Here is a 24,600-nt window from a genome sequence, read left to right on the forward strand (position 1 = left end):
TATGATAAACAATATTGTAACTCTGAGTTCCCTCCAAGTGCTAAGTATGCTTTCATTTTTTCATGAAAGCCTGTTCTGGAGTCAGTCCTGACTGGGAAAAATGTCCTGTAAAAGCCAGAACAAAGGCCTTTTTTTCATTCAGTCTCACATCAAAATATTCTATTTCTGTGACCCAACTCTTTCTCTGCTGTTTGGCACAAGTGGCCCCTGCGTCCATCTGCATCCTGACCGTGCCCCTCACTCAGTGAGGATCAGACTTACTGAACCTTGGTGTTCCCGAGAAAACAGACTGAACAAAACAGAACTGGTGAGGAGGGCAGGGAGTGATGCCGCCAGCAGCCTTGCGTCACATGATAATATGAACAGGCTGCAAAGAGAGTGCCCATAATGAGAAGGCTAACCATCAGTGACTCCCCAATTTTAATGTTTTCCTTATGGGATTAGATATGTCTGCATTCTTGAACCAGAGCCCCTGACCCATGCTGATTCCTTGGCTTTGCCTTTTCGGGGTATGGAAAGGTTTCTTAGACTCTCTAAGCAGACTCTCACTTCCTACTGAAAATGTGCAGGTTGATTCCTGTATGTCAGCTGTCGAACTCTCCTTGTGCTCTGTCTACCTCCCAGTCCAGTACTGGGAGAGCCTGATTTATCACCTCCTGGATACAGAAGGCCGTGATTATGATAAAGGCTGAAGAGTACCCAGTAGAAGCTTCGCCATTCATCCAGAAGCAAGACAGGCCAGTAAAAACATCCATGCAGAGTTGTCCTCTTTATTATAAGCATTTAGCTTACTAGAATAAATAGAAGCATATTTATTAGTAAAGTAAAGTGTTTTACAAAACCCATTAGAAGGACACGGGCAGCTGGGATGTAGATTTTCTACTTTCAATCAATTTTTTTTTATAAAAATGAAAACTAATTTTCAAGGGCAAGATATCACAGTAGAAGAAAATCTTCTCCTAAGAAAAGACTTACTTGTTTATAATGATCAAATCTACAGGCTATTGCATGACCTGTGGTTTGGGTTCCATCAAAGGATCCCCTGAAGCAGATCTTGGTACTAAGAGAAAAGATTCCTAAGCATCTATAAGGTGAAAAGCAGTGTGCCCAAACTTGGCTTTTTCCATAGAGAAAACAAACTTTGCAGCAACCTTTCTTCATCAGAGTTACTTTATGGTGGGCTATGAGACGGACAAGCCAATTGGTATAAGACATAGACTTCTTGCTTTTAATCATAGCATTTCCCCGCTTGGTGCTACCATCTTTCTCTATAGTATCATACATAAGGAGACCTTGGCAGGAGGAGGAAGCAGGGGAAGTAACATTTCACTTCAGCTTCCTGATCCTACCCTTTGCTCAATCTGACAGCAGACCTACAGGCCACCAGGGGGAGGCCATGGGTCACAGCTAACTGCCAAGAGACCAGGCAGGCACAGGCCAGCAACAAAAACCACATGACGGTGTCCCTGAAGGCCATTTCTCTGTCAGGCACTCTTATGTCAAGGCTGCTAGTATCAGAGTCCCCTGGATATTCCCAGGCCAAATGTAGTCTCTGAGTCAAAAGGATGGGCTGCCAGGTAATCCTTGTACTCCCCATCGAGCAGCTGAGCAGCGTTCCTGGCAAACCAGCAGTCTACCTGCTCCTCCCCATTGTAGATTTTCCTCTGTTTCCAGACCACCGGGACCTGGTGTCCTTTCACCTTCAGGACAGTTCCCGACATCTCGCCTGCCTTTGGGAATGGAGGACCAGTAGTGTTCTTGCTGAGCCCAGCAGGGTCCTCTGTGAGTCTTGCATCCTGGTTTAGGAACTGACCTGATGGACAAGAAAAGCATCAGGTCTAAGACAAGTAGACCATGTAGAAAAAAAAAAAAAAATCTAACATCAATTTAGGCCACCCGAGACCAGCAAATGCACACATGGTACCCAGAGGAAGAGGGAATACGTGATGTCTGTAACTGCACTCCTAATTGGACTCACATCTTCTTCAGAGTAAGTGATGGAACACGTGTTTGGAGGTGTATGGAGAGGAGAAACCTGAGGTTTTTACAGGTAGCTGCCTCTACATCTGGAAGCTGCCCACTTGCTAACATTGGAAAGCTACCTAACCAGCAAACAGAAATAACTATAGCCTCTTACTGATCTGGGAGGCCAAGAAAGGGGGTGGATAAATAGACAAGAGTCAGGTGTTCCCCTCTTCCCTCCCTAGTCATAGCACTCTCCATACTACAAAGTTTGTGGGTTGTATTGAGCTGAGGGTGTTGAAAGAAGTCAGTTCAGTTAGTTCCCGAGACACATCATCAGTATTCTTCAGGTCAAGTAAGGGCATCCGTGAGGCCAAGGACACTGGCCTGTGTCTGTCAGAGGGAGCTCATGCTTGGCCATCAGGCACTACAGAAACAAGAAACATGTCCAGCTCAAGTGCCAGGAAATCCTGTTTTCTAAATTGAGCCTTGGCAGCTCTAGCTCTTTACTTGTGGGCAAGGGGCCCACATGAAGCTGCACGTCAAAGAAAGCCTTCCTGAGGGCACAGCCTGCTGCTCATGCAACAGGGGTGATTCCTATGGAAGAAACACCCACGTCACACCAGGTGCTGGACTGTGGACAGCCCTTCTTTGTATTTTGTTGCTGAGAGTAAGGAGCCAGAGGATTACTCCCAACTTCTTTGCTTGCTTTCCCAGAAAGCCAATGAGAATTAGTTTATAAAACCCAATCCTATTTCAGAAAGTCATGAAGAGGTAATACATATAATTTTTGTGATATGTATAAAGACCACCTTCCCACTGAAGTTCTCAATCAAGCCAAAGCAATTGGCAATACCAGCTTCACTCCAGGACTCCAGGAGCTCGGTGCTCTCCTCTCACCCCGCTGAAGAGTGGCTGCTTACCTAACAGTCCATGGCAGTTGCCGGAAAGGCCTTTGCTACTGGAGATGTAGAAACCTAGGTGGTCTCGCTGGTAGGGGGCTGGTTTTTTGTAGAGGTGAATGAGGATGACGAAGGCAATGGTGCCCTGGATGGTGACAGTGACACTGGCATTGGCAGACACTGACACCTCCAGCCCCCGACTTCCCACTACCACACTCTGGTTGCAGAGGAGAACCAGCCTGTCTTCACCATCCAAGATGACTCTGTGTGGTGTAATTTCAAGGTATGACCTCTGGGGCTTATTGATGAGGATGGTGATAGTGCGGAAGTAAGTGCGTTGTTTCTTGTGGCCATTGGGAGGAGCGGGGGCCCCAATTAATGCTCCATTCACTGTCACACCTTGAAGGCAGAGGGGAAAAAAGCAGGGGTTAGAAAAACTATCCCCACCTTCACGCTTAAGGCATCTGATCAGAATTTCCTTCCTCCTCTGGCCTTATCTTTATATCTCTCACACCATGAACTTTGACCTGGGAGTAGAGGCCACTCAGTGCCTATTGAATGAGTGAAGAAATGAAGTTATGAGGGAATTTCTTCCCCATGTTTGACCAATATCTTGGGGGAGAGGAAGGTTGTAAATTGGGTCAAGATATCATAGAAAGGAATTACATGCTTGTGTTCTAGTATTGTCTTTCATTCTGGTTGTAGAGACGAGGAGACATATTTCTCATCTATCAGTTGTCACTGATCCTGACTTGGAGACTCCGTGATGCCAGTGAACAGAGATTAGAATTATGCTTAGTTCAAAAGCTCAAGTTCTTCCACTTTCCAAGTGTGCATCTCCAGGGAAGTTGCTTTAAAACTCTAAGCCTCAATGTCCTCATCTGTAAAATGGGGGTATGAAACCTATCAGGATTGAGGATTAAAGGAGGTGGTATATGCACAAGCTGTCAATGACTAGCAAGTAGAACTCTTCTCTTTTTTCCTTCATGGCCATGAACACAACTGCAACTCTTGTAATCTTGAGCGAGGCCTAAGAGCCAGAGTCCTGGCAATCCATGCTATGTGGACAGATGGCAGTTCTACACCTGTTGTTTGAGACTGAATTAGGTTATGCACATTAAGTGTATTTGTTCTCAGCCAAAGAGATAATTTGCATTAATAAAAGATTGCTTTGTAACTAACTCTTGTTTTCTCTGCTTTGGGGATAATCTTTCCATACATCTTGACTAGAAACTCCTTAGACATGCCAGGGGAAAACTCCTTTCTCTGAGACAAGTGGTTAGGGAAAGGAAAAACCCCAGCATGAGTGGAGGTCAGGTACTTCTGCCTCAAGGCTCCAAGCATCTTCCACTGAGCTTCCCATCATGGACACCACACTGAACACAGAAGTGACAGAACAGCTCTGAGGAGAGTGGGCACCTCCAAGGTGGGGATACAGTTAGGCCCCCATCTCACTCTGGAGCCCTTTGAGTTGCAAACAAGCCAAGATTTTACTCTAAGGCTAGGAAGGTCTGTAAGAAAGCAAGGTAGGTAAGGAGCCCACAATCAAACATTACATAATAGCATCATCCGTGTCATCCTGCTGTGTGGCCCTCTGTCACCTAGCTTTCCAAGAAACTCATTTTCTTAAAACTGAGAAATGCCAGAATGTCCACGGCAAAGCTTGTCCTCACAAAGTCAGACTGTGTGGCTGTCCACATGGCCATCCCTGAGCACTGGTACCTGTGTGTAATGAGAGAAGCTTTTTATATACCATTCTCCTCTACGCAGTCCCTCTACAGACCAAAGGGGATTAGAACCCTTCGTACATCCATGTTCTCTGCACACAGAGCTGAGTAATCAACATTGGGCTTAATACCTCAGTCACTAAGGAACTGAGATAAATGAATTTAGCACATCCCACGATCACAGCTTTTGATGGGACAGACATAATAACAACAATATTTCGTGAATTCATATAGCAATTGTGAAGCCAGCACAGCAAGTGTCACTATCCCTATTTTACAAGGGAGACAACAGGAGTTCCCTACTTGAGTATCCAAGGTCATCACATGAATTAGGTCAGAGAGCAGGGTTTCCAATGCACATCTTTCCTGCCTCCAAGTACAGCATACAGTCTACTTTCTTTATTAATCATCAATGATCCTCATTGAGCATCTATGATGTGCTCCTTATGTACCTGGACATCCATCTTAGGAACAGAGGAGATATGATATCTTCCTTGCTCTTGCCCAAGCCCACTACAGAGGGCAGAACTTACCTGAGTCTGCATGATCAGAGACCAGCCGTAGGATGTCCCTGGGCTGTCCATCAATGTTGAAGCAGACAGTGAGCTTGTTCAAGGGGAAATCCACAACAAAATGGGGGTCTCCATCCGCTGCCAGAGAAGGAAGAAAAAGGAGAGAAACAGAAAGAAAAGACATTTATTGAGTGCCTTCCATGTGTAAGTACTCTTTTATGTTTTCTCATGTATTATTTGTTTGATCCTGTCAATGATCCTGAATGTCTAAATGAGGAAGATGACTGGGAGGTGAATGATTCACTACAGTTACTGAAGTAGTAGATGGTAAAGTCAACATTTGAACTCAGGTCCCCTAAACTCAAATATAATGCTCCCTTTCATCACACCTCAGCCAAATACAGACTACTAAGCTTTGAGAGGTAAGCAGGAAATAAAAAGGATGGTTATTGACAGATACTCCTCACTGTGACTGAGCCCACTTTCTTCAATTTTCCACGTGACACCAATCATTTCCTTCCTCCTTTGACTACCCAAGTGAAGAGATGTGGATGAGAACTCTTCATCTCCTATGACCAGAGCACCATGGCACTAGGAACATTCATAGTGTCAGATGTACACAACTCTTTTCTGACAGTAATGACCAAACCCAATGGAGGACTGGTGACAAAAGAAGGGCATAGAGTCAACAGAAACAGAGCTATGTGACACTTCCCTGAGAACTTCTTGGGCTCACAGCACATCATTTCTCCTCAAATCGTCCAAGGCCCTTTATAAGGAAAGATGTTGTTTGTTCAAAAAGTAGAGGAATGGTCTGAAAGTCATTACTCCATGTAACATCCAAGAGGAAAATTTTCTTGCATTCCATAAAGCATGTGTGTGTCCAAAGGAATTACATTCTCTCTGTTGGAGACTGTGCATTTCCTGTCTGCACAGCTAATCTTGAGGATGTCCCTAGTTTTATGAACTTGCACGTCCAGCACATCAGTAGCAAGACTTATAAAGAGATGTGTACATTTTTAGAATCCAACCCAGCCCTTGTATTGTTATTCCATCTGTATTTTTATTATAATCCCAGAAAATGGTCCAAAGGAAATTTTATGGTATTTTTATCTGTTCTTCCCTCTAAACCAAGGATTAAAGAAATAATAAAATAATTTTTGTAAAACCTGAATGTCACCGATATTTGTAACACCAGAAGCTGGAAGCATGCATATTTCAGATCTCTAAAACAAATGTCTTTTAAACTCCATAATGATGAGAATGTGAATGTTACTCATCTTTCAATAAGGGCTGTTGCCAGTTTCCTCAGGACTATTATCCATGGTGTTCATGTAACGGCTTAATAATGACCCCAGTTCTTAGAACTGCCTCATGCTGCTGGCGTAGGCTACAAAAATATGGGTCCTGGTGTCACACTTCTAATATGAGCTGGTGTTTTAACCGGTCTCAGGGAATTCCTGGTTGTGCACTTTCTAAACGTATCAACTCCCAAAACACATATGCTGTTTTCTTTACCTGATGTTTTAGAGACTTTAATTCTTGGGTTGTATGGTTTCTTGAGAGCAGGTCCTGTAAAAGAGAAGGAAAAGAACAATCACTATTATTCATTAAAGAGGATGAGTACAGAGAGGAGAGGGTTGAGGTGAGTAAAATACAGTGTTCAGATACACGTTTGACAACTTAAAAATATCACCTGTTTTAAAGAGGGAGCTTGGCCCCACAACACACAAATGAAGGTGTAACATGTGGAGGCTTAATTATTTTATTCTTTTGTAAATTAGATAATATTCTTCTTATCTGTAATTTCTGTGCATAAAATAGAGGAAAATATTCCATCATAGTTGAGGTCTAGCTATGGGAGGAGGGGAAAAAGTAAACTTGTTTAATAGGTCCAGAGTTTCAGATTTGCAAGATGAAAAAGTTCTGGAGCTCTGTTTCACAACATCAATATACTTAACGTTAGTGAACTGTACACTTAAAAATGGTTAAGATGGTGAATTTTATGTTATGTGTTTTTGTACTATAATTTTAAAAAACAGAAAAATGCAAAATATATTTAAAAATTTAGAATCCAGCGTCTGTCACTATGTGTGTAAACACAATTAATAAAGCAGCAGGCAAAATAAATAATTAAATAGTAGTAAAGATGGAGGTGTAGGTAAACATGCCTCACCTCTGCGCACAACTAGAGCAAAAAATACACCTATCTACAAAGTAAATATCACCCAAATTGTCAGGAAACCATGCTGTGTGGAAGTCTGACAACACAAGGATTTAAAGAAGCCTCATTCATCCATATGGGTAGGAGAGGAAGAGGCGTGGAGAGGAATGGAGAGACCTAAAGATGGGACTGGTTGGTCTCGCATCCATGTGTAGTGGATAAAAAATAGGAGGAATACCTAGGGAGAGAGAAATCCTAGCCCAAGTCCAGACCACAGAGCCCAGGGTCCCAGAGCCAAGAAGATAAGTCCCTATAACTTCTGGCTGTAAAAACCAGTGGGGGTTGGAGTGGTAGAAGAAACTGCATCCTCTTAAAGGGCCCCCAATGGACTTAGGACTGATGGAGAACCAATCCCTCTGGGGTTCAACACCCAGGCAAAATTTGGAAGGGCCCCAAGTGGCATATGGGGAGAAAGTGAAGTGCAAGTAGGAAGAAAGTGAAGTGAGAGTGGGGCGACAGTTTCCTCTCAGGCAAAACTCCAGAAGCCAGGCAGTGGCGTTGTCCCCTCTGTGAGACCTCCCCCACACAGAGCAGCAACACAGGTTGCCCTTCCCTGGTGATTACCTAAGGCTCCACCCCATAAAACTTAACAGGTATGCTAAGACAGGGAGTCAAGTCAGCTCTACCTAATACACAGAAACAAACACAGGGAGGCTGCCAAAATGAGGAGACAAAGAAATATGGCCCAAATGAAAGAACAGAACAAAACTTGAGAAGAAGAACTAAATGAAATGAAGATAAGCAACCTATCAGATGCACAATTCAGAACACTGATTATCAGGATGTTCTAGGAACTCAGTAGGCTTCAATGCCATAAAAAAAAAAAAAAGACCTAGCCAGAAATGAAGGTTGCATTAAGTGAAATAAAGAAAAATCTACAGTGAACCAACAGTGGAGAGGATGAAGTCATGAATCAACTCAGTAATCTGGAACACATGGAAGGAAAAAGCATTCAGTCAGAACAGCAGGAAGAAATGGAATTTTTTTAAAAAAAACAAGGAGAGGCTTAGGAACCTCTGGGACAACTTTAAAAGTACCAACAACTGAATCATAGGAGTTCCAGAAGGAGAAAAGGAAAAGCAAAAAATTAAAAGCTTACTTGAAAAAATAAATAAAGAAAATTTCCCTAATTTAGTGAAGGAAATAGACATAAAGGCTGAAGAAGCACAGAGAGTCCCAAAGAAGATGGACACAAAGAGGACCACACCAAGACACATCATAATTAAAATGCCAAAAGTTAAAAATAAAGAGAGAATCTTAAAAGCAGCAAGAGAAAAGCAGACAATCACCTACAAAGGAGTTCCCATAAGACTGTCAACTGATTTCTAAACAGAAATTTTTGCAGGCAAGAAGGAACTGGCCAAAAGTATTCTTAGTGATAAAAAGCAAGAACATACAATCTGAATTACTCTATCCAGCAAAGCTATCATTTAGAATGGAAGGGCAGATGAAGTGCTTCCCAGACAAGGTAAAAATAAAGGAGTTTATCATCACCAAGCCATTATTATTATATATCAAATACTGAAGGGAATTATATAAGAAAAAGAAGAAGAACAAAATAATGAACATTAAAATGGCAATAAATTCACAACTGTCAATAACTGAATCCAAATAACAAACTAAGCAAACAAGCAGAACAGGAACAGAATCATAGATATGGAGATCATTTGGAGGGTTATCAGTTGAGAGGGGGGGGAATGGAGGGAAAGGTGCAGGGATTAAGAAGCACAAATCAGTAGGTACAAAATAGAATGGGTGATGTTAAGAACAGTATAGGTAATGGAGCAGCCAAAGAACTTATATGCATGACCCATGGACATGAACTAAAGAGGGCTGATTGCTGGAGGGAAGAGAGGTACTGGGTAGAAGGGGACAAAGGAGAAAAAATGAGACAACTGCAATAGCATAATCAATAAAATATATTTAAATAAAGTCAAAAGTAATCAATTAAAAAATAACATAAAAGTAAATTAATTTCTATAAATAAATTAATATCTTATTTCAAATTGTCTGCATTAGTAAGATTATGCTCCTCTTCAGTGTTTTTTTCCCCTCACAGAAACTAAAGGTCAAAGTATCTCAATGTGTCTACATGCCCATCTCTTTCACGATAGTCCCTGGCTAGCAGGACAGGGCCGAATCAGGCAATTACAGAGGGGCAGCAGCTTCTCCATCTGGAAGGCTGCTGTGAGAAGTCATGGTAAGTGGCAGCTGCCACAGACACTCAGAAAAACTAAAACTTTTTAAATTTTAAAAATCATCAGATAAATGAATAGACTTCTGGCCAAGATGGAGGTATAGACAGACATGTTGCATCTCCCTCCAAAATGAAGAAAGAATACAACTACCTCAAAACTAGAAACAAGCAGAAGTTCCAGAAAATCAAACTACTTGGAAGTCCAGCAAACAAAGATATAAAGAAGAAATACTCATCCAGACAGATAGGAGGGGCAGAGCCAGAGAGGAGAGGATGCAGTGTGGTGGCAGTAGCAGCGGCAGCAGTGGCAGGTGGGTGGAAAGCACAGTCACACGTTTTAAAAAGTCAGGAGGAACACCTGGGGAGCGTTCTCAGCTCCTCACCAGCCCTTGGAGCCCACAGTCCCAGCACCAGGGAAAATCAAGCCTCATTGCTTCTGACTGTACAGACTGATGGGGGTTGGGGTGGAGGCAGAAACTGCTAGTCTCAGCAGAGTCCGCTTGTTTAAAGTGCCCTCACGGTCCTAGGACATCTGCGGACCCACCCACTCTGGGAACAATGGCCAGGGCAGCAGCTGGAGGGGCACCAGTCCAGTGCAGAGGTGGGAGAGGTGCCTGGAAGAGGGGCAAGTGCTGGGCAGGCAGCATTGTTCCCTCTCGGACCCCTACCCCACATACCGTGCCACAACGTGGTGAAATGAGTCACCCTGTGCTGACGAATCCCTAAGGCTCCGCCCCTACAATGTAACAGGAGTGATAGCTCTACCTGGGATGTGGAGGCAAACAAACACAGGAGCCTGTCAGAATGAGGAGACAGAGAAGTATGGCCCAAAAGGGGGAACGGATCAAGGTTTCAGTGGGAAAACTAAGCTATGAGGAGATAGCCAATCTCACAGATGAGGAGAGAGACAACCTAACAGATGCAGAATTCAAAACACTGGTGGTAAAGATGCTCATAGGCTTGACAGATATGCTTGAGTATGGCAAATGCATAAGAGAAGAAATGAAGGCTATGCTAAGTGAAATGAAAGAAAATCCACACAAAACCAATGGTGAAGGGAAGGAAACCGGGGTTCAAATCAATGATTTGGAACATAAGGAAGAAAAAAACAGTCAACCAGTGCAGAATGAGGAAGCAAGAATTGAAAAAAATTAGGAAAACTTCCCAAATTTTGCAAAAGAGATGGACATACAGGTCCGGGAATCACGGAGGGTCCTGGGCGAGCTGGACCCAGAGGGGACCACACCAGGATGCGTCATGACTGAGATGCCGAAGGTGAAAGATAAAGACAGAGTCTTGGGGGCAGCAAGAGAGAGGCGGAGAGTTGCCTACAGGGGGCTGTCTATAGGAATATCAGCTGATTTCTCAGAAGATACTTTGCAGGCAGGAAGGGACTGGCAAGCAGTATTCAATGTGATGAAAGGCAACCTACAACCAAGATTACTCTATCCAGAAAAGCTATCATTTGGAATAGAAGTGCAGATGAAGTGCTTCCCAGACAAGGTAAAGCTAAAGGAGTTCGTCATCACCAAGCCATTATTATATGAAATGTCAAAGTGACTTACTTAAGAAAAAGATCAAAGCTATGAACACTAAAATGACAACAAACTCACAACTATCAACACCTGAACCTAAAAAATAAAAACAAAATCCAACTAAGCAAACCAGAATAGGAACAGAATCATAGGTATGGGGATCATTTGGAGGGTTATCAGTTGGAAGGGGGGAGGGTCTGAAATGGGGAAATGGTTCAGGGACTAAGAAGCATAATTGGTTGGTACAAAATAGACAGGGGGATGTTAAGAATAATACAGGAAAGAGTGATGCCAAAGAACTTATATGCACGACCCATGGACATGAACTAAGCGGGGTGGGATTGCTGGAGGGAAAACGGGTACTGGGCAGAGGGGAGCAAAGGGGGAAAAAATTGAACTATTGTAACAACATAATCAATAAAATGTACTTAAAAAAATCATCAGAGCCTTAAGAAAAGATTGTCTTGAGTACTAACTGACATTTCAGGAGAATTCTATTCCAAACAACTGTTTTGAGCTATCAGGTGGTTATTTCTTCTATGGCTATCGATAGCATCACACAGTTTGCTTTTCATCAGAACTACAACAGCACTAGTTTTGCCAAGACAAGCTTCACCCTTTCTAAAAAGGCAATGTATCAGTTTTAACCTCTACATCGGGGTCTGAACCTTCAATAAATCTCTAGTTCTACATTCCTCAAGGAAGAGAGTATCTAACATTTGTAGAACACTCATATGTGCCAAAGACTTCACACATTTAGTCCTTGCAACAACCCTTCGGGGAGATTATTATTTCCCACATCTTACGTGTGAGGGAACAGAAGCTCAGAGGTACAGAAGCCTGCCCTGAGCCACACAGCTCGTCAGGAGTGTGGGTGATCTGAACCTCAGCTGTGTCTGCATCCTAAACTTACGTTCTCTTCCCCACCCCAGGTGCCTCTCAGAATTTAGAGTGTGAGGAATAAATGAGACAGCACTTGTAGGTCCTGAGGGAGCACCAGTTCCCCCTACTTAAGAGATATGATCTTGACAGAAATTTAATGGAAACGTTACACATTCAAAAAAAACCCACCATTTTCCACAAACAGCTGTTACTGAGAATATAATCCTCTGCTTTGGTTGAACTACCTTTCTTTTCCTTTTCCTATTCTTGTTGCTACTCATTCCCCCGTCAAAATGACGCTGAGACTGATCGTGATAGTTGCTGTTTAGAGTCTGAGTGATGAGTATGTAAACGGTGAATTCTCTCAAGAATCCAAAATTTAGTCCTCACCTTGTTCTCAGGAAAATAAATCCAGCACACACATAAAATGACATAACTCTGAAGTACTTGAAGTGTAATCAGGTACTTTAAAATTAACATTTGTTTATTTATTTGTTCATCGCAGTGTCTCCAATAATGCCTGGCAAATGTTAGTCTCTCATTATTGATGACTGATTGACAGACTTCGCCAGCCAACATTTCTGAAACAGTTACCACCTTTTCTAATTTGTCTACAGAGATCCACAGCTTATACAGAAACAAACACAACAATTTAACACACTCCCTGAAAACTGGGGGCTGCATGTGGAGTGATTGCTTATAAAAATTATAATAAAATAAAATAAAAACAGACTACCACTGAGGTGACCTTGGCCTGAGAGCAAGGTAGAAAGGACATTCTAGGCTCCTACATTCAGCCATCCCTGGAGTTTGGTTACCTGGCTGCAGGTTGGAGCCTTGCAGGCTCTGCGTCACTGCTTCAGGCCCCGTGGCAGCAGGCATGCTGTAGCTGTCCTCTAGCTTCTTTGTCTGCAGTGCAGATTTCTTCAGCCTCATGGAGGTGAACGGCATGAGGAAGCGAGAGTTCACGGCCAAAGCCTGGGCCTTCTGCCTTAATTGCTCCTTCTCCTGCTTGTCGTCACTCTGCAGCCAGGAGTTCAGCAGCTCCTTCACGGTCAGGTAGCTCCAGAGACGCTCAAGGTGGTTGGGGTCCTCCTCGCCATCACCCTTGGGCCTGGCGCTTCCTGTGACATCATTCCCCACCTTCTGGGGCCCCACAGGCACGTCCGTCTTCAGTACAACAAATTTCTTACTGTTGCTGGCTGTGACTTCCACGTGCAATTGATCCATCTTCCTGTCTACCAGCTTCCCAGCAATGATGATCTCTGAGCCATTGAAGTAGTTAGGGAAGAAGGTTCTGGTAGCCTGCGTCACAAGGCTGGGTGGGTAATCGATGCGGATGTCAGAGAGCAGAGGGGTTCTGATCTCATCATAGAACCTGGAGTGGAAGGAGATAGAGGGAGAAAGGGGCGGGGAATCAGAGCCCAGCAGGATAGGTCCTCAGGCTGTCAGACAGGTGAACCTGATCTTAGGAGCAATCAAGTCCAACATTCTACCCAGCAGAACATTTCTCATAGGAGGTTATGCAGCAGTAGCTTGAACATCACTGGTGACAGAGAACTCACTGTCTCACAAGGCTTCCTCCTCCCTTTCAACTGCTCTGAGGAGGAGGATCCTCCTTGTAATAGATCACAATCTTCTTCCTGCAACTTCCACCCACTGCTCTCACTTTTGCTTCTGGAGAAGCATGAATTACCTAATCTGTCTTCACCATGACAGCTATTGAGGAACTTGACAAACACTGTTACTAGGAGTCATGTTTTCATGCAGTCTAATCAATTCCGAGTTTCATTAACTATTCTTCAAATGATACAATTGCAAGGTTCCCTCACCATTCCATGTAACTTTCCTCTGTACACACCCAAGTTTCTCAAAACATTTTTCTTAGAACCAAATACCTATTGCCAATGTGCTTTAACTAGCACATTATACTTGAGAAATCTGACCTTGACTTCGCCACTATGCTTTTGAGTAATGCAGTATGTGCTTGCATTAGCTTTTCTCCTAGTTAGGTCACACAGTTGCTATTTTTTGAGTAAAGGGACAATTAAAATTCCTTTCCAAAGATCTAGAGAGCACAGGCTGTGGAGTCAGACTTCTATCTCAGCTCCTTCTTTGCTGTATGCCTTGGGACACATAACCTCTCTGAACTTTAGTTTCTTCCTCTATAAAATTGGAACATTAACAATAACTACTTTGGTAAACTATTAGCTGTTTCCCCAGACCCAGTCTCCCCTTCTTTCATAATAATTTAGTTTTAACTTGGTGACACCCAAACAGCTACAAACTACATCTCTTAGCTTCTATTATGGTCAAATACAGCCATGTTTTCCCCAATGGAATATGAATGAAAGTGATATGTGTACTTTCTGCAATGTTGCTTGAAATAAAGTGGCTTGCTCTGGATCTCTTTTCCTTTCCCACTTCTAGTGCTGGAATACAGAAGCGATTGTGACCTCATTTCAACCTTGGAGTTAAAGACAACATCTGAGGGGTGCAGAGCAGTGAAATGAAAGGAACTAGAAATCTCTGAATAACCTACCTCGTGGAGCAGAACTGAGAGAGTCATTGCAAGGCAGCTTAACCTTTACCCTAATATACCCACTTCTAGGGCTTCTATGGGGAATCACATGACATAATGCATACAAAAATGACTGTCACATCATAAGTTGTCAATGAATGTTGGTCAGTGACAATATTTTTAGTATGACAGTGCAGTCAATTTGTTTCAATGTACTTGCTTTTGCTTATGAAACACATTATTAAATTAATGCATTAAGTTAAATTGAATGTCATTTAAAATGATTTTGAAAATGTGGGAAGCTACCCTGTGTTTTCATTTAAATCTTTGACAAAAATGCTGGGGAAACAATGGTGGCTAGCTCTATCCCTAGGACCCATCTTTAACATCCATCCTAAAGACCTCCAATTAGATTTATCATTGAAGAAAATTGTTTGATTAAGGCTATGAAACACCCATAGATGTACCTAAAGCTCATTTTTCCTTTTTTTTTTAATTTTATTTTTATTGTTTTTCTATTACAATTGTCCCACTTTTTCCCTCATTGCTACCCCCCACCCAGCCCACCCCTTCTCCCACAGTCAATCCCCACCCTGTTGTCTGTGTTCATGGGTTATTTATATTAGTTCCTTTACTAAACCTTTCCCCTACTACCCATCTCTTTCCCTCCCCCGTCCCCCCGATAACTGTTATTCTGTTCCTTGTTCAATTTTGTTCATTTGTTTGTGTTGTTCATTAGTCTCCTGTACTGGGTGATAGCATAAGGTATTTTTCTTTCATTGCCTGGCTTATTTCGCTAAGCATAATTCTCTCTAGTTCCATCCATGTTGGTGCAAATGGCAGGAGTTCCTTCTTTCAGCTCATTTTTCCTTTTAAGTATCTACTGTATATGCCACAAAATGGAATAAAGCAACAATACTGAACTGGGAGTCAGCACATCATTGAATCAGCAGCAAGGTTATACCTCACGTTTGGCATCATGATATCAAAGGAAAGGCAGTGAACTGAATTAGAAGACCTAAGTTCTAGATTCTTCTCTTCCTCAAATATATATATAATCAGTGACTAGTGTCAATTTGTTATTTTCTTCCAAAGAAAAATATGATAATTTTAATTATGAGTACTACTCAATAGTTATTTCTCCTAGCTACTGCATAGGGTAGAAGTAGCATGACTATACCAGAAAGTGCTTTGAAATGTCAAGAAGACAATTATAACCAGAAGAGCTAATTGAACACCTAATACATGATAACCATTCTGTCAATACTTTACACAGGTTTCCTCATTAAATTCTGTCAACTGACCATCATCCTCACTTTATAATAAGGGAACTTAAAATCTTGTGTAAAGTCTCAAAGAAGGACCAGAATTTGCAGACAGACCTGCCTACTGGATTTCAAAACCCAACATGAAGTCTCTCAGTGTAATGAGTTATGGTCATTTCCAGTAAATTTGAGGTTAAGGTGTAGCAAACCATCCTAATTTCTGAGTCTCTCATAAAACCCAACCTTCCACCCCCTGCTGAGAACCTCTCATTATTGTCCCAGGAAGACAAACCAACCCAATGAGCTGTGAGCCCGCATCCTCCTCCTCAAGAACGTGCCGTGTGAGGCCACAGTTCTCCAGCGACAGCTTCTCCAGCAGCTTGAAGTCCACATCATTCCCAATGCCAATGGTGAATATGCAGATTTGGCCTTGAGCAGCCTCTTTAGTGTTGTTGAGAATCTTGAGGGTGTGGGTCTCCCCGACAGTGGGCTTCCCATCTGTCAGGAAGATGATGAGGGATACACTGCGATCTTCAATGTCGTTGTGGGCCACGTAGCTGTTGAGCAGCCTGATGGCCCTCTGTAGGGCCCCATTGATGTCTGTGCCTGCAGGACACCAAAACAGGGCAGATCAAGCTTTCATTCACTTCCTTCACCTGGCTGCACACTCACAGCTGTGGTTTCCAGGCAATCATTCAAGAATTAGCAGGAGTGACATTGGGGAGGAGGGGAAGAAGCCCCCTAAACGTGAGGGGTGATTCTAGGTTAATGTGGCCTGTCTAGAAACTTGGCGAGTGTTTGCTGAATTCTTTAACTAATTTAACTCATTTCATCCTAATAACAACTCCATTATTATCCTCATGTTACAGACTGAGGAAACTGTGGTCTAGAGAGATTGAATGACTTGTGGATGGTGGAGCTGGATTCAAACCCAGACACTCTGGATTCAGAATCTAAGCTCCCAACTCTGATGTTACATGTCTTTGAGAGAAGCAGATTAATTTTATGTCCACCTGCAGAGTAGAGGCAATGAAATGCCAAGAAAATAATAAAGAAAACTATAAGGTTTCTAAGGCGTGGATTCCAAAAGAACATACACATCAACTGTTTCCTAAAGCTTTATCCCCACCTCTCCATAACATTCTAGTTGTCACCAATAGCATTAAAATAAATTTAATTTGCAAATATTTACTGAGCACACACTGTCAGGGGCTACATTAGGAGCTAGTGGATATACAAAGCTGAATAAGAGTTTCTCCCCTCAAGGACTTACAACCTTGTTGCTCCCTGCTATAGGTCAACGATCAATGGTATGATATTATATTAAATCCAGTTTATTATTTCTCCCATCAACTAGTAAAATAGTTCCTAAATCTCACTGCTGTGGAGACTGATAGGAAATCCCATTGTAAGTCCAAGTTTGGTCCAAGAAAGATTAATTTCCAAGTGAAACTCATGTAGTTAATCAGAGCTTTGACTTGGATAGGAAATGATGAATATAAGGAAAATGAAAAATCTCAGATGGAAGAAGACTGTTAGGTGTTTTCTATTTCCAGGTGACCACCAAAGGACAATAATCGAGACAACAGTAAGAGATGGTGTCTCCATAACTGGCCTTTAAGAAAGCAGGGAGGGGTCAGGATCAGTGCCCATAAACACTTCAATATTGAGTACTTATCATGTATACACTGTGCTAGTGACGAAGTTGACAGCAAGACTGAGGCTCATCAGGGACTTACATCTAGCACAGCTGGATAACATTAGCATACTGTTATGATACTCTAGTTTTCTTAGGCTTCTTTATGATCTTTCCCTTTTCTGCACACTTACCTGGGCACTATACCCAAGTCAAGTGTGCAGAGACTCAGGGTCCATCACACTTTCTACCCACTGTCTCCCAGGTTCCCTCGGATTCCTGCTCTCCTCACTGTTCCAGCCCTGCCAAGGGGACTCAGGGTACAGCTGGGCAGTTCCACCTGTTGCTTCCTAAGCACACAAACCTACTCATCTATTTGGCTTTAGTTCCACAGCCTAAAACACTTCACAAAAACAGCTTCATTGCTCAGGATCTGTGAGATAAACCAGGAAAGGCTCCAAACCCTATCAGGTATTTCCTCCAATAACTTACCTGACCATCTTAGTTTGGGGCCTGGAAGAAGAGAATTTACAGAATCGGTGTTCAGAGAAACATAAGCTTCTGGGAAAGCTCTTAGCTGTTATCTCCTTTCCTGTGATAGCTTCAGCATTCAAATCCTTGTTTCTTGGCAGAAAATTTAGCTACTCACTTATTATCACGTCAAAGCTAACATGAATAGAAGGAGTCATACTTACCTCCAGTGGGAGACATGTGATGAATGTAGACTTTGCCATCTCTGATATTGTTGGGAGTAACTGACACCAAATGGTCCTTCCACACTTTGATCCGATTGGAAAATCCAATGATATTGAAGCGATCCTGGGGTCGGAGGTCATGCAGGATTGTGAAGAGGGCAGCCTTGGTCTAGGCAAACACAAAACCAAAACCAGTCACATCAATTGCAAATAGTCCACATGTCCCCTAGCTTAGAAGCTGCACACCAGGAACAATGTCAGGGTTAAAATTAAGTACCTACCATGTAAAAGGCACTTGGATAAATGTCCAAGTAATGTTTATTTGCTTTATATCTCTTTCCTTTACTATATTGTAAGCTCTTTTCAGGCAGGTTCCACTCGTCTTTGTAAACCGCCCCCCACACAAGAGGTACTAGAGAAGTTTAGTGAATGAATGAGTAAATGAATAAAGAGAATGAATTAGAAGATTAAAAGTACAAATAATAAATACCATAGGAATTTTTAAAAGTGAAAAAACTGGGCTGGAGTGATGTTAGAAGACTTCACAGAGAAGCACGAGTCTGAGCATGAGGCGTAAAGGAACTGGGTACCATGAAAGACAGGGAGGGCCTTCTGAAAAGAAGCTGAGAAGATAAGTGAGTTGGTCCGAACAAAGCAAAGAGGTGACATGGGTGAGCCTGGAGGTGCTGAGTGGGTAAGAGGTGTGGAAGAAAGGCGACTTGTGGAAAGAAGAAAAAGGCCGTGTGAAACTGAAAACAGAAAAATTCGAGAAGCCTGGACAAAAGTTTCTAAAATAACCAACCCTGTGTGAAAAGAAATCACTGTCTTCTCTAAACAGCAACATTCTTAGACATTTAAAGAGATTCATCATATGAAATAATGAACACTCATTAGGTAATATCTTTAACAGTGACATCTGTCCCCTTTTACAGGGATTAAGAGCACAGGCTTCAGAGCAGTCAGTCTGGGTTTGACCCCGAATCTCTCACTTACTCTCTGTGTGGCCCTGGAGCCCTGGGTAGTAAGTGCTATCACTTATCCTTCTTTTCTCACTGTGCCTAAGTTATCCTCCTTATAAAAGTAGAACAATCATAGTGCTACCTCATCAGGTTGTCACAAGGATCAAATCAGTTACTATATAGAAAGTATTCATGGCAGGGCCAGGCATACGGTAAGTGATACATGTGTTTGCTCTTACTCGCCAGCAGGTGGGAGGTGGCAGAGTCAAAGAGAAACAGTAAAGCCTGAAGCAGTGATTGCAGAATGAGGTGGGCTAAGGAGCTATGTGGTTACCCTGAAAATATTTTGTAGGTCTTTTTCTAGATTCTATGACTATGAGCCTTCATTTTATAAGCAGCTTCAGACAGTACTGCCCCATCATGCTGCCCCTTCTACCTCTGTAGGTGAAGAGCCACAACTTCTTTTCCCTTCTGAATGTTCCCTCTTCCTCTCCTCAGTCTTACTCTTCAATCCTGTAGCCATCCGCTCACTCCAACACCCCACCATCTAACCCTTGAATTTCACAGGAACCTCAACATCTACTCTGGAAGACTAATCTGGATGTATTCATTTTCAAATTTGTATATTGCATTCTTTCCATAAACTTAAGAGTTTCTATCCTGAGCCAACAGATGTTTGCTTAACCTTCTCCTTATGGATCTTTACTGAATGAATGAAGTTGTGTCTCAATTTCCCCCATCTCTTCATTCCCAGGCTGAGAAAGCAGTGGATTGTAATGACATCGTTAGAAGCATAATGATAATGACATGGGCAGCTAACATGTCCTGGGAGCCTTCTACTCACCCTTGTATTATGCCAAGTGCCAGCACTTTTCTCGTGTTGAGGTGATGGACCCATTTAATCCTCACAACCCACCTAATGTAAAGTGAGTATCAATATTCCCACTTTACAGGCAAAATGACTGAGGAATAAAAGAGTTAAGCATCATGCCCCATGGGGGCCGGGATGTAAACCAGGAAGTCAGACTCCGGGGCCAACACTTACACCAGCAGCAGTGGAATCTCGCCCCAAGACTGCTGGCGCTGAGAGTCTTCTGAGTAATAACCCTTATAAAGCGCAGCTCATTTTGGGACTCCTTCCAGGTCCCTGGATGTTGATGAGCTCTGTTTATTTCTTTGTTTCTTTCACTTGGTTTCTGGCAGCAACTAATGGATTCATTTCCTATAACATCCTTGCAGACGGCATCCACCCAGGGATGAGAACAATGAGCACATTTCATTAAATTCATCCTCTCATTCTACAGAGGGTTGTCCCACCCTCCCAACTGCCCCCAGTTCTTCCATGAGAAAGAATGGCAATGGCGGGGCTTATTTTCATTCAGAGTCTAGGAACCCCCTTCTATTTGCTCTCCTCTGGTGCTGGGCCCTCCCTCCCTCTAACCCATCACACCATGCTGTTCAGAGAACAGACTCACTGGCAGCTGAATGTTCTGTCCTCTCCCAACCCTGACTCCCACCTTCAGGAATTATGTCTAAGGATCTTGTGAAAATAAGCAGAATCCATATTCAAAATTTGTCAGTCTGATTTGGAAGCCATTTAAAGGCTCTATGAAGCTCTGCTCCACCGGCTTCCTGGCACCACCCTGAATGCCTTCCGCTCTGAACAGTCCTGCTCGCCGTTGCTGGCGCCTCCTTCTCAGATGAGCCTGGGGTGCTGACATACTCAGCCCCCTGCACACTACATGCTCCCCCTCAGCCAGTGATTGGCTGGCTGACTTCCACACATATCTCTAGAGCTCACCACTCTCATGAGACCCAGACATATCAGCTGACCATTTGTCCCTGCATGTCCTACAGGCACTCAGATTCAATATGTTGAAGATCCGAAGCTTTGCCTTTCTACCCAAACCTTTTCTTCTCTGCTGCTCCCCAGCCTGGAGAATGGTACCTCCAGCCACCCAGTGGTACAGGTCAGAAACCAGACACCATGTTGCACATTCTGCCCACCCCCTCCCTAAGCCTTTAGGCCCTGTGTCCTTAAGTCACCCAGGGCTGACAATTCCATTTGTTCTTGTAAAACCTTCTCTTCCTAAACGTCCTTGTGACTATAATCTGGGCTTGGGCCACTTCTGCCCTAGATTGGCAATAGATTGTTTTTCTTCCTTTGTATATTTTTCTTCATACAAAAAATGCATTTAAAGAAGACCAGAAAAAAAAAAAAAGTAAAAGACTTAAAAAATCCCCCTCATCTAGAGATAGCCATTATTTTTTTTTAAATGTATTTATTGATTTGAGATAGAATAAGGGACAGACAGACAGACAGACATATCGATTTGTTGTTCCATTTATTTCTACATTCATTGGTTGATTCTTGTATGTGCTCTGACTGGGGATTGAACCCCTCAACCCTGGTATATCAGGAGGGTGCTCTAACCAACCGAGCTACCTGGCGAAGGTGAAACAGCTACTATTAAAATGTTGTTGTACTACATATCCTTTCAGAAACTTTTCTGTGTATATAATCTAAGTAAAATGGGCTTGTATATCATGCCATAACATTTTAATTTACTATATCATATAATTTTCATGCCCACACATAAATGTCTATATATCATTTTAATGGTGGTGCTATATTCTACCATAGCCATATACCATAATTATTTTTAAAGATTTAAGCAGTATTTCTGTGAAACTCAGTATTCATATCTTTGTGCTCACTGCTGTTTTCTTAGGATACATTCCTTACATGAAATTGGTGTGACAAAGGGCTTGTACTTTCTAAATGATTTAGCCTGTCCTCACATCGCTGCCAGAGTTTCATTTTCAAACCTTCTCAGCATTCAGTTCTGGGCTTACACGTTATGTCCCAAGAGAACCTTTCTTGCCTCCTCGCCCACACCCAGCTATTCTTGCAAGCGTGGCACCCTGTTCTTTGGCCTCACAACATTTATAGAGAGAATGCAATTACATATTTGTGCATTTACTTACCTATCCAACTCAATCCTGTGCTTCTGAGTACAGGGCCCTTTTCTATTTTGTCCCTGTAATTTAATACCCAGCAGTGGCTGGCCACATGACAGATGCTTGATGCAAGCTACTTGAGTAAGTCATCTTTATCGACTTACTCAGGCACACCAGACAGGGAGCTCCTCAAGGCAACTGCCCCAATATAGTATTTTATATATTGTATGTTTTCAGTATATATCTGGTGAATGAGAAAATGAGAGAGAGGTAGAATTCTGCTGAGTAAACACAAAGGAAGTTAGAGACACAGCCTGTGTCCTGGAGAACCTACGGCAGATAATACTGAGAACGATGATGTGTAGGAATCCTACGGCTGACTGGTGGATAGTGTTCAAGTGAAAATAAACACATCTGATCATTACAATAAACAGATGTGGGTGGAGTGCCCTAAGTGTTGATGCTGATGGCATTTGCCAGGGAGCTGGCAAGACTTTGTCTCCTCGCCCTCCCTTCAAGTTAGAGCCAGTGAAACCCCAGTGTGAGCATCAGGCAGACTTGGCATCATTCCCAGTTGTAGGGTCTGGACCTCTGGGAAGTCTGAAGGTCCACAGCTGTGACAAGGCAACAGCAAGCCGTGGCCATCCCTGAGACAACACCACTGGGAGCCCAACTCCAAGGCAGGCACTTGGCAATGTTCCCACTGCTCCCTGTTTGAGCTTGGAGCTGGCTGGGAACCCAGGGCGCAGGCTGGGACAAGGGGAAACTCATCAGGAGATTGTTGTTTGTTTAGCTGCTGGCATCCTTAAGGATCCTCAAATAGCGTGCTAAAGACCTCAAGAAGGGCTGGCTTGGCTCCTTTGCTCATATTTTCTTTCTGATTGTGATGGATATTCTGCTTTAGGAATAGTTGTTCAAGCCTCTCCACTTTCCTCCCCTTAGCTCAGCAACTACAAGTTCCTTATGACCGTGTAAGGCCACAGCTGCAACTTAACCTCATATGAACCAAGGAAAGGCAGGCCAACAAGCTCGCAGGCACTCCTTTCCCAGTTGTGTTAGGACCTCCCAGATGACCTCCCACCCCTCACCTCAAGGGGACTGGGGAGAAGCTGCCACCCTCATTTGCAGCCAGCGCCATCCACTAACCCTTTTCAGGTTCCTACTCTCCTGAGATGGGCTGATGGCCCCAGGAACTCTGTGCTGTTGCAGCCTTGACAGGCATGCAGGAGGGGAATGTCCAGAGAGAAGAGTAAATGTGAGTGGGCTTAAGCTGATATTTCAACATAATATGTTTATATGTCGAAGATTAACAGAAACCAAGTCAAATATTTTTCAAGAGCACAGTCCAGAGAACAGGGTTAGGACATTCCAGAAAGACCAGAGGAAGCCCAGAAAGGCAGGCATTGTGAATGGTTTGAGGACAACTACACAGAAGACATAGGAGCATCCTATGAGGGGTTGGACTACATCCCCTTAAGGTCCCTCCCAAACCCATGGTGGTAGCTGTAGACTCTACAAGTGAAAGAGATGAACTGAGCTCGTCACCCTTACCCCCACAATGCCCTCTCCAACCAATTAGAACTGAAGGAAAAGATACTGGATACCCCAGCATGCCATGTCCCTTGGACTTCTTACCCTGTCCCCAAAGCTCCACCTAGTGGCCTCGCACTGTAGGAAGAAGTTGTCCTGCTGGTCACAAGCAACCCCAAAATGCACCACTTGGAATAATACCCTGAAATTAACTTGCTAATAGGTGACCCCAGGAGTCTGTGGAAATAAGTTCCTTGGAAATCTTTGAAAATAGGCATATAAAATTTATGATCATACATATTGTGTAAAGGTCAAGGGAGAATACTAAAATTGGGGTAAGGGTCTGATTAGTGAGGAGGGCTAAATGACTGGCATCGGAAGGTTACATTCACTCTTTGGGACCGTAAGAATAGGCTCCCATCCTCACTCATTTTTATGTGGGGACAAGGACAGGGCTTATGTGGGAGACAAGTTTAGGTTGCTGCATGCAACTGCTAGGTGGAAAGCCTGTCGGGAAGGAGTTAGTAATTCTTGGGGAGAGAGGATGATGGGACAGAGGCAGGAAAAAAAAACCCTGTGCCTAGGAAAAGAAGAATAATTTGCACATAGGGCCTGGCTGCGAACAAAACAGAATTCTTTAAGAGTTCAGCCAGCAAGGGGCCCAAGAGGCTGAGCGAGTCTCCTCTGGATATGAGCCAGTCCTGAAAGCATCAATCCCAGGAAGCAGGTAACACACACTGCCCATCCACCCAAAAGAGCAATCTGCAAGCACTGGTCCATATATGTTATCAGAAGAGGCCATTACAACATCCAGATTATGTCTGGACTGAGGTAGAACAGAAGGTTTATAAATGTAACTAATAAATGGAAACAACCTACGCATATTTCTTTTACTTTTTAGGGAGTAAAGAAGTTCCTTGGCCTGAATACAAGCATTACACAAGACTCCGTTTAATCCTCGCTGTTTACAATCACAAAGAATAGGATACTTCTCTGCTTAAAATTATTTTACAGCGATGAATTCCTCTTCTTATATGCACTTTCCTTGGGTTAAAAGGAGAAAAATGTATTCCCTTTAAAAACAATGTCTTA

The 24,600-nt window shown here is 43.0% G+C and overlaps 1 protein-coding gene across 2 annotated transcripts in view; it reads right to left on the reverse strand.

Moving 5' to 3' along the window:
- Window positions 1–797: 797 nt before the first annotated feature.
- ITIH5 (inter-alpha-trypsin inhibitor heavy chain 5) overlaps window positions 798–24,600 on the reverse strand; it is an 88,902-nt gene continuing 65,099 nt past the window's right edge. For both annotated transcript variants that reach the window (XM_090266482.1, XM_090266483.1), the window contains 7 exons: window positions 18,059–18,227; window positions 16,024–16,333; window positions 12,760–13,319; window positions 6,622–6,675; window positions 5,125–5,241; window positions 2,886–3,263; window positions 798–1,813 (listed from right to left, as the gene is read on the reverse strand). In XM_090266482.1, the coding sequence (XP_090122608.1) occupies window positions 1,515–1,813; window positions 2,886–3,263; window positions 5,125–5,241; window positions 6,622–6,675; window positions 12,760–13,319; window positions 16,024–16,333; window positions 18,059–18,227 (1,887 nt within the window). In that variant the 3' untranslated portion in view covers window positions 798–1,514. The remainder of the gene's footprint in view (window positions 1,814–2,885; window positions 3,264–5,124; window positions 5,242–6,621; window positions 6,676–12,759; window positions 13,320–16,023; window positions 16,334–18,058; window positions 18,228–24,600) is intronic.

Source organism: Furipterus horrens, unplaced genomic scaffold, assembly GCF_987537825.1.
Source record: "Furipterus horrens unplaced genomic scaffold, mFurHor1.1.pri manual_scaffold_2, whole genome shotgun sequence".
In the NCBI taxonomy this organism is placed as follows: Eukaryota; Metazoa; Chordata; class Mammalia; order Chiroptera; family Furipteridae; genus Furipterus; species Furipterus horrens.